This window comes from Perca fluviatilis, chromosome 9 (genome assembly GCF_010015445.1).
Source record: "Perca fluviatilis chromosome 9, GENO_Pfluv_1.0, whole genome shotgun sequence".
NCBI lineage: Eukaryota > Metazoa > Chordata > Actinopteri > Perciformes > Percidae > Perca > Perca fluviatilis.
In genome coordinates, this window is record NC_053120.1 from 27090103 (window position 1) to 27101080 (window position 10978).

The window sequence follows — 10978 nt, forward strand, 5'->3', positions numbered from 1 at the left end:
TCACACACAAGTACTAATATTTACCCCTAACCCTTTATCCACAAACCTCAACGATGACTGCGCGCCTGTTTTTTAAACAAACTACACTACCCTGCATCCTTTGCCCCACCGTAAAGCCTTATGGGTAGGTTACCAACGTCCTTGTCCTACCAAGCGCACACCGACTGCCTTCACGCAAGGGCTTGAGGATCTCTGTCATTCACTTGAACTTAAATAAAATCAGATTTTCAAACATGATGGCAGCAAGATTTCTCCGCCGTGCTCTCCCCGTGCTGAGGCAAACTCGCTCCTACGCCGAGGCCGTCTCCGGTTCCCCGCAGATGTCCTTCACTTTCGCCTCCCCGACACAGGTGACGTTAGCTAGCTAACTTTAGCGTTAACGTTATTGTCGAGGCTTTTCGGGCCCAGCTAGCTAGCTAGCTAGCTAAACAGGCTAATTTAGTTTCTCTGTAAAATGCAACACTGCAGAAATGTCTGCCTCCGTGTCATTTAGCAGTTTTGTACCAATGCATGGGTTTGTATTCATTGATACGAATAGTATTGTATTCAATGCACGCATGCAGACAGTTCAGGCTCAACGCCAACGCTTGCACTGTCAGTAAAGGATTTACCGTTAGCTTAGTTTGCTAACGATGGCCAAGCTAGCTGTCATTCACTGTCTTTGAATCAGCAGTGTGGCAAAGTATACTTCGCGAAACGGCACCACTCTTTTCCAGATCGCTAACTCTATAGGGACTTTTTGCACATTTGTTTTCAAATGTGTGTGTTAGTTTGAGATCCACTGTGAAACTGTCCCTCTGCAAGAGTGTGTTAGCTAAATGCAGAGCTCTCTAACCTTGAGATTCATTCAGTCAACCGTTCCTCCAGATTTAAGTCCAGTTTCACACAGTGCTGCATGTCTACCTCCCATTCTGCTGCAGGCCCGATGCATTTAATCCAATCAAAAAATATATATAAAAAATATGCACCATGTTTCATAAAAGGTCAATGGAAAGGTTACAGACAGTGGTTGTATCAACTTTATTGTCAATTCTGCAATATGTGCCAGACATACAGAGCAGTTGAATATTAGTTTCTCTCCGACCCATATTGTAATGGCTATTGATGGTGCTTTGTTCTATTCCAAATTCTACAGTTTGGCAGCTGCATCTTTGAGCAGGCATCAATTGTTATTGTTGCGGAGTTCACCGTCCATAAATCGGTGAATGTATCCCTCCATCCCCTGTCTCTACTCTCCAGGTGTTTTTCAAAGAGGCCAGTGTGAAACAGGTTGACGTGCCCACGCTCACTGGTGCGTTCGGTATCCTTCCTGCCCACGTACCCACCCTGCAGGTGCTCCGGCCCGGTGTCGTCACAGTCTTCGGTGACGACGGCTCCTCTGCCAAATACTTTGGTAAGATTTTGCATTATGAAAACAAACGTAAATGACTAAGGTCAGGCCTACTCTCGACTAAATGGTCCTGCTGGTAAAAGGAATAATGAATTCCTACGTTTTGATGCCTCCTAACAGTGCCATGTTTTGTGTAGGCAAATAATAGCCAAAACTGCTTTGTTACACACTTTTAAAAAGTAAACCAAAATATATCTGTCTATTATATTCTTACAGTAGTTGGTTTATAATTTGAACCATCTTAATTTGATGGGGGTTTTTTTTTTCTTCAGTATTCAAATGTCAATATCTGCTTCGACTAGTCCTTAAAGGTCTTAGTGATGTCAATCTTAGTCTAAAGAAGCTAGTGTACATCTTGTACACCAAATTTCTCCCCCCACTTTCAGGCTAGCCCCCACATTTTGAAATACGTGTTTATTATTGATCTTTCTGAAAAGCTGATACATGTGGTGGTCTTTCCATATGCTACGCTTTAATTATTTGCATCTGATTTTGCTAGTAACTAGCTCTGGAGCCTACCTGGATTTGACGGTGTGTCTGTGTTTTAGACTCATGGAAGCTACTGTAGCTGTAATACTAGCATAATAAAATAAATCTTTGTTAAAAAAAAAACACTTTGAAGGTGACTGTATGTTGGCATTTGTAGTTACTGTGTGTGTGTGTGTGTGTGTGTGTGTGTGTGTGTGTGTGTGTGTGTGTGTGTGTGTGTGTGTGTGTGTGTGTGTAGTGAGCAGTGGGTCAATAACAGTCAACGCTGATTCTTCGGTGCAACTGCTATGTGAGGAGGCTGTTGCTTTGGACCAGCTGGACATTGCTGTGAGTATAATGTCAACATCACTCTGCTCACGTAAATACTAGACTGGGCAGAATGACCATATATTTTACCAATATTTGATTCACACGATTGTTGAATGAATGTTGTCAGGTATTTTGTTCGCTACATTAACCGATACGTATTTCATCTACAAACACTTTCTCGATTTTGATTCTCGATTTTTACTACATGAAAGAAATCAATTTATAAAAATCATAATGTATAATTCTTTTATTTTTTATTTAAGTCTATTGATAACAAATTCTCATTTGCAACAACGACCTGTCGCATTCACACAGTTACACATTCATACTGCATTCATAAGCTGCCCAGTACAGTCACATCTGCCGGCCTCTGAGCAGCTCCACCGGAGCGATTGGGGTTAAGGGTCTTGCTCAAGGGCACCTCAGTGGTGGTAATGAGGGAGGAACAAGCGCTGCTCTTCTCACTTTCCCCACCCAGATTTTATCCTGTCGGTCTGGGGATTGAACCGGCGACCTCCTGGTCACAAGCTCGCTTCTTGAACCTGCCTTAAGACATAGGACACATAAGACACTTCTGTGTAGTCACCAAAATGGAACGGCTAAATGTAATGACTTGCTGCATCAATTACAAAAACATCACAATGAAAAACCAATACAAAATGTAGGAGAGGGCACAATAACATGAACCGTGTTTTTAGTTATTTATTTATTTTTATTGATATTTTGACAGATGTTCCAGAACTTTACAACATTCAATTCACAATTATGTTCCTTGTCAAGATTTATTTATTTATTTTATTTTTTCTTCATACAACACAAAACAGAAGCATCCCTTAGACTCCAACAGAGGGTTAAATCATAGAAATCTGACTACTACCCAAATACTTCCCCTCTTTGATTAAATTAACTCAGGCTGCACCTGTCAGCCATTGGATACAATTTAAAAATCAGACCCAGCTGTAGACAACACAAAAAGAACCTAACAATACGAGGAATACAAACCAATAAAAAGAAAGTAAACAAAAACAATACAAAATGTATTAAAAATTAAACCATAAACATGCCTTGAAGAATAGAACCAGTTACCAAGCCTACCAATCCACTATACCAGTTGCCAGTAATAAAAATCATTTTCTTAAAGACATTTCTTCTATTGCATCCAAAAAGGAGCCCCTCACTCTTCTGAAAATATCTTCCCTCCCCATGACTCTATAAGTAACCTGTTCAAAAGTAGCAATTTTATAACATGAACAATGTTAAAATGAATCTAATAATAATAAAAAAAAGAATAACCACTTCTTGACACGGTCTCAACACAGTGAACACTAGTTTCACAAAAATGGTATTTATTGCGGGGCTTATTGATTTTGATGATATTGTACAGGGGCTCTGCTATTTGCAACCCTGTATTTACTTTTAAACTTGTATTGATCTTATTATAAACTGTGTAATTTGGGTTATGATGATCTAATCTAGGGCTGCAACCAATGAATATTTTCATTTTCGATGAATCTGTCGATTTATTTTCTCAACTTAATCGATTTTTAGTTGTTTGCTCCATAAAATGTCAGAAAATGGAGAAAAACATGGATCAGTGTTTTCCGAATCCCAAGATGACGTCCTCAAATGTCTTGTTTTGTCCACAACTCAAAAATATTCTGTTTACTGTCGCAGAGGAGTGAAGAAACTAGAACAATATTCACATTTAGGACGCTGGAATCTGACTTTTTACATTTTGTTTTCATAAATAAATGACTCAAACTGATTTAATCGATTATCAAAATATTTGGCTATTAATTTTAATAGTTGAAAGCTAATCCATTAATCTTTGCAGCTCTGATCTAATACTTTTTTTTTAATGAGGTAGCCATACATTCTTGCGATCAATAGCTGTGGCATTTAATGTGTAGCAACATAGCCTTCTGAATTGCAGTATTGAAGAAAACTCTTTTTATATAGATTGTCAAACCAACATGTAGTTTGTTTTAATCCCTTTTTGTGAAACTAAATTCCTCTTGGTCCATTGCATTTTAGATGAGACCTTTTGATACATTATGTTTCGAGGCTGGTGTTTTTCCCCCGCATTTAAAAAAAAAAAAAAAAAAAAAAAAAAAAAAAGGCTTTGAATTGCTTTTGCTCTCTCAACCTTCGCTTCACAAAACCAGCGGAGACCTAGCAGCAATTATCTTTGTACCTGTGGTGTCCTTGAGTGTTTTTAATCCTGAGGGGTGGGGGGGTGGGTGATCCTGAGCAGCTCTGTTGTTCTGCAGTTAGCTGGTGTGTGTGTCTGTATCACTTCCAAATGATAGTATCTTTCCTTCACAGTACATGTGAAGTACATTTTTGTCCCAAAACTGTGTAGAGAGGACACGTTTTTGTCACACATACAGTCGGATTGTTTGCGCGGGTTGTTTCTAAAAAGAGACCTCTGCTTTGTCCCATTTGGAAGATGTGAAATATTTGAAGCGGTCTTCTCGTTCTTGTCACTCAACATTTAGAAGGGTCCACAAAGTGTTGACAAATGGCGTCTTCATAATTGCCAGTCTAGTGTGGGTCAGTCCGTTGTTTATGGCGCTTTCTGTTGTTGAAATGAGATTTGTGTGTCCATATCCGATTTTTTTTTTTATTTGAGGCATGCGTAATTGCTGGACGGTGACCGTGGTTAAGCTAGGTGTATGGTTGTTCGTTTCCAGCGTTTTTTAACATGGATGTGTTTACTACTGTTGCCAGGCAGCCTGCTTTCCTTATCTTCCGGTTTCTTCTTCTCTATTACTTTATGCTCATTCACAGATTGTTTTTGTCTGTACGTATAATGTCTTGTTAATGCTAGGCTGCGTCATGACTCACTCGCCACCGAGGTGTCCGTCTCAGACCTTGGGGCTGTGTCACTGTCACAAGTTGACTTCATAGCAGTAGATGAGTTATTTTTTTTTTCCCTCGTCTTCCACTCTGCAGTGGAAATGCACATGCGCGCCCACGCCGTTAATAAGGACGGAAAGGTCAGTCACTGTTGAGTTATAGCAGATGTGTCAAATCCCTACTGGGAGACCTTTAACTTCCAGCTATGTTTGGCATTTTCTCGTTTCTAATCACTACTGTGACGAATGGAGCTTTCAGAGCAAAGAGGCAGTGGGGATTTTCTCTCCTTGTCTTACTCCCCACTTTTGACTCGTCGTTGCTCCGCCTTGCTTTTCTGACCTTTTACATTAGGTTACACTATACTTGAAGGTATCTACACGTGTTACCTAGGGGTGTAAGGAAAAATCGATACACTTGAGTATCACAGTATTTTATTGTGCAATACTGTATCGATTTTCAAAGAGGCAGTATCGATTTTATTTAATTTTTTTAAATTTTCTTTGACGTGCAAAAATATGAATGTAAGACAGTGGTTTATGTTGTGTTTAAACCCCCTACCGCTAGATGGCTATGCTGAGACGCACCACTAGTGTCCTTGCCTGATCGTGCCTAGCAGTGTCTGACAACGTAGCTATGGCTGAACTCTGGCCTACTTTAGCATATAAACATTAGCTCACTAAGAACCTGTGAACCACAATCCCAATAGGGGTGTGCATTGGCACTGACCTCACAATTCGATTACGATTCACCAGGTTTCGATTCGGTTCGATTCTACGATGCATTGCGATGCATCAAAATTCTACTGCACACAACAAGGCACATTTTTCATCAGTCATGAGGCAATACAAGCAGTCAGATATTGAACAACAGATCTTATTGGCTGCTATGTGTGTATTATCACTCTCCCATTAAAAACATAGGTTGTCTTTGCTTAAGCGCCCGCTGCGCAGCGAGGTTCAGCGTATGCGCGGAGCATTTAACATGAGGGAACTTCCCAATTTCAGCAGCACTTCTCATATTAGCGGCGTTGTCCGTCACCAGCACAACACTTGTATCTGTTAGCTGCCATTCCTCAACAACATCCAAGAGTAGCCTCGCCATAGGAGCACCAGTGTGGCTCTCATAAACTGCTCTCGTCTGCAGCACATGTGATACAATCTGCCAATCCTCGCTAATGTAATGTGCCGTTATGGTTACATAGGACTCTGTTGCGACTGAAGTCCAGGCGTCACTTGTAATGGCTACACAACTGGCTTTACGCATTGATTCCATTACCTTTTGCTTTGGTTTCTTTGTACAATGCGGGAAGCGCAGAATCAGTGAAGGTAGCTCTTGTCGGTAGCTTATACCGGGGCTCAATTGTTTTAAGCATGTGGCGAAACCCCGCATTTTCTACCACAGAATAGGGTCGTACAGTACAGGCCAAAAGTTTGGACACACCTTCTCATTCAATGCGTTTCCTTTTTATTTTCATGACTATTTACATTGTAGATTCTCACTGAAGGTATCAAAACTATGAATGAACACATATGGAATTATGTACTTAACAACAAAGTGTGAAATAACTGAAAACATGTCTTATATTTTAGATTCCTCAAAGTAGCCACCCTTTGCTTTTTTTATTAATAAGGGACAAAATGCCACTAATTAACCCTGACAAAGCACACCTGTGAAGTGAAAACCATTTCAGGTGACTACCTCATGAAGCTCATTGAGAGAACACCAAGGGTTTGCAGAGTTATCAAAAAAAGCAAAGGGTGGCTACTTTGAGGAATCTAAAATATAAGTCATGTTTTCAGTTATTTCACACCTTGTTGTTAAGTACATAATTCCATATGTGTTCATTCATAGTTTTGATGCCTTCATTGAGAATCTACAACGTAAATAGTCATGAAAATAAAGAAACACATTGAATGAGAGGGTGTGTCCAAACTTTTGGCCTGTACTGTAGATCCTTCGCTATGAAACATGCCACCGATCGTGTGATCCTCTTTGCTCTCTCGGAGTTGTGCGCCAACGTTGACACTAGCGACTCGTCAATTCTTGGCTGGAATGTGTCCACTTTTTGTGTTGTTGTTGTTGTTGTTGAAGCCAACTCAGGATGCCAACGATCAACATGGTTCCTGAAATTAGTTATATTGCCAACGTGCTTGATTTTAGTGTGGCAGGTTTTACACACCGCGTAAGTCTTGTCTAGTTTCCCATTAACTTCGTAGAATCCGAAATGTGCCCAGATGTCCGCTTTCCAAGCTTTGGGTGCGTTTTTAATTACCCGTCTATCGTGGTCATCTCCCTCCGCCTCAGCCATCTTGATTGTTGTCGTTATGCCCCCGCAAGTAATTGAAGCTTCACAACTTTATTGTCCACTCAAGGCCAGAAAATTAACAGTGACATAATCGATTATGGCACTTTGCCGCATCGATGCTGAATCGTGCATGCCCCGCATTGCGATGCATCGCCGAATCGATTATTGTTGACACCACTAAATCCCAAACTGGCCGTTTGATTTTCTGTGTACTGAATTGTGTACCTAAAGCAAACTTTTTGACTTTTATGAACATCATGTCTTTTTTTTTTTTTAAATATTAGTTTTTCAAAAATTATACTTAAAAAAAAAAGAAGAAAATCCCAATATATCGCCTTACGCACAGTATTGAAATATATTGCAATATATTGAATCGTGAGCCATGTATCGTATCGCCAGATTCTTGCCAATACACAGGTTGACAATTGGTGCTTTAACAAAATATCTTCACAATGACATTTTAGATAAATAATCTTCAGTAATGTAGATATGACTAAGTGGGTAAAGGTAAAAAATAAGAGTTCGGTAACACAGAAAATGACATCACTTTACTGTAATGCAGCCTTTAAAACCAGAAAAGAAAACACTTAAGCTATTTACGATATTACGATATCCAAAATATCAGACGATATCTAGTCTCATATCACAATATCAATATAGTATTGATATATTGACCAGCCCTAATTTGCAGGCTGTTTTCCTGCCTATGATTTTGCGGAGTAACCGAATAACCGGCCTGGTTGAGGCCGTACTGTAACATGATGAGGATGGGGGTGTAATGTTGCAACAAAACTAACCTGAATTGTAGGCTTTATCATTTACTTTCCTGTTCTGCTTCTCATTGTTGCACTTTTCCATCTGTTTTTAGGCCGCCAAGGCCAACCTGGAGAAGGCCCAGTCTGACTTGGCCGGCACGTCTGACGAGGCGGCGAGGGCAGAAGTTCAGATCAGCATAGAGGCCAACGAGGCCATCGTCAAGGCTCTGGAGTAGACCTGTGGTACGACCTCTCAGCTGCCGCACCGTGATCTGATTGTTAGGCCGGTTACACACTGGATGCGTCGCGCGAGCGTGTCAGCTGCGTGGCGTGTCCGTTTTATATTTCGGCTCCCATGTTAACCGGTTAGAGCTTACACGCTGCCTGCGTGACACGCGCGGCTGGAGCCGCGGTGGAAACGCTTTCCCAGCTTGAAATAGAACCGACGCCTATTTTTCACACGACGAAGCGTTTCCAGGCAAAATAGAATAGGCAAAGATGTTTATATGTCATTTAGACACGAATACATATTAATTATGACATGTGACAGGTTTTGATATAAATGTAATAAAAAAAAATCGATTTTCTAATATTGCACCTGTCAATACAGAACGAAATATTCTGTAGCCTATTTTGCCGTCAGTACTGCCGACGTTGTCTTTGCTGTAATCAAATCAATATATATTTATGTTTAACATGGTATTTCATTTTATCAATGGGAAACGTGTCCAGACAAGGCTAGCAGCAGCAGCAGCAGCACCGCGTCAGGCACATTTCTGGTGTGTAAAGACAGAAAAATCCACGCAACAGAAACGCCACGCCCATGCCACGCAGGCAGTGTGTAACCGGCCTTAGAGAGAAGTCATTTAGAGTAATCCAACAGGATAATGTATGCACGTATTCACAGTTGCAACGTGATATCATGACATCGCGTAAACCAGGGGTCACCAACCTTTTCGAAAGTGAGAGCTACTTCATGGGTATTGAGTCATATGAAGGGCTACCAGTTTGATACACTCTTATGGAATAACAAATGTGCTCAGTTTGCCTTTAGTTATATATGGTTATTAATGATAAATGATACTCCTCTATGTGAAGACACTGATCATGTTAATGATTTCTCACAATAATTATCAACAATGACCTACCAAGGTGGGAAACCGATAATATCAATATTCAATTTTCATTTTTAGAACAGGCCTGAGGGCTGCTGATGTGGTCCTTGGGGGGCTACCTGGTGCCCGCGGGCACCGTGTTGGTGACCCCTGGCGTAAACGTACACGCCACTTTCCTAAAGCCAAGTGGCGTGTTATCTGTACGCATTTTGAGCTATCCGGCGTGTATGTCTACGCAGTATACAGCAGACGGCAGTCTGCGACGTCGCCACGTAAACGTACACGCCACGTGGCACTTTCTAAAGCCACGTGGCGTGTTATCGCGAGGCTACGGTTGGGGTTAGGTAAACGTCACACGCATAGACAGGGTTTAGGAAAAGAAGAACCGGTTGGGTTTAGGAAAACAAAAGAACGTGGAAAGGAACCGTCACGCGCGGGACACGACCCCCGCAGTCCTGGGTGAAAGTCCTGTGTTTTTACCCATCCTCCACCCCGACCAACCTCCCTAGGCGGATTTTCGTCCTTTCATACGACTCGCTACAGCGTCAATTCATAATGCATTCGCAAGGTAATGTAAGTCAGTGGAGGCCAAACGGCGTTGATAAACACGCTAAGGCGAGTATGCGTCTTGATAACAAGACGTTAATTGGCGTGTCCTACATAAGCCAATTCATGAGATCAGTCTGACAGTTAATAGGATTAGAAAATGTTCAGCATTGACAAGATAAGTCATTTTCATTGTTATGTATTGTATTCCTGAAACTTGAGTTGCTGTGTTTCTTTCCTCTCCTCTAGGTAATCTCTTGTGTTTCTTTGATGGAAATGAACGGTCAATCTGTGTTTCCAGCTCCGTCACGTCAGTGTCCAGAAGATTCCATGCTTGCTTTGTACAGTGGATAAAATTACAAAATAAATTTATTAGGAAATACCTGCTTGCTGGAGGTTGTGGTGTTTTCTTTCAATCTTTCCCTCTCTCTGCTCTTCGATGACGATCATACTTTTTTCGATGCACAAAGACGACAAAGTCTAATAAACTCCCAGAGTTTTATAATTCACCTTCTGTAAACGGAGGGTGGGGAGAAAAAATGTGTTGCACAAAAGTAAAGCTAACTAAGCATGACTTACAGCATGTCAACGCACTTTCTTCAGGAGGCTTTTTTTTCTCATTGAGCAGACTTGCCATGTCAGGTGGAAAAGTCAACCCAAATGTGCCAGTTTGTTTGCTGTGTAGTGGATGTTTCTGCCACATGGTGGCAGCAGATATCCTTGCCTATCTTGTACAAGAGCATTTTAGATATCAGATTTCTATACTTCTCGTCAAACCCCCAGTTTCAGTGAAGGAACTGTCATGGTGTTTGTCATATAACCACTGATGAATGCGATTTCCCTCAAAAGGGAATTGCAATTGTCAAAACATTTTTTTATATTGCCATTACATTGCTGTGTATCAGCTTTTGTATCAGGTGGAAGCTTAGTCACCCTTTACTGTTGCAAGCCCACTGGTGAATTTGAGTTATTTGGAACCCTTAGTCAATGCCTTGATTTTAAATGTGTTGGCAGCGCTCGTTTGTTATGATGTCAGGCTGCAGTGACAAAGACAGGAAAAGTCCTTCGCTGGCCATACTGTGGAAAGCGGGGCCGTTCTCTTGTTTCATAACCACAGGTTTTTTTAGCTGAGACGCACTCCAGGAGGCGGTGACCTCATTCACGTGCCGGCTCGAGGCTTTCAGAGCAGAAACCGCAACCGGTTTATTTT

The 10978-nt window shown here is 41.2% G+C and overlaps 1 protein-coding gene across 1 annotated transcript; it reads left to right on the plus strand.

Annotated features, from left to right (window-relative positions):
• The first annotated feature begins 120 nt into the window (after positions 1 to 120).
• Positions 121 to 10154, plus strand: atp5f1d (ATP synthase F1 subunit delta). Its single transcript, XM_039811282.1, has 5 exons — positions 121 to 350; positions 1240 to 1393; positions 2118 to 2206; positions 8221 to 8350; positions 10018 to 10154. Exons 1-4 carry the CDS (start codon positions 234 to 236, stop codon positions 8341 to 8343), a joined length of 483 nt encoding a protein of 160 aa, XP_039667216.1. The 5' UTR covers positions 121 to 233; the 3' UTR covers positions 8344 to 8350; positions 10018 to 10154.
• Positions 10155 to 10978: the final 824 nt, after the last annotated feature.

Coding starts and splice junctions, on each gene's coding strand:
- atp5f1d (XM_039811282.1), top strand. CDS start 234: ATGATGGCAGCAAGATTTCTCCGCCGTGCTCTCCCCGTGCTGAGGCAA. Junction 351..1,239: donor CTTTCGCCTCCCCGACACAG/GTGACGTTAGCT, acceptor TCTACTCTCCAG/GTGTTTTTCAAAGAGGCCAG. Junction 1,394..2,117: donor CTCCTCTGCCAAATACTTTG/GTAAGATTTTGC, acceptor GTGTGTGTGTAG/TGAGCAGTGGGTCAATAACA.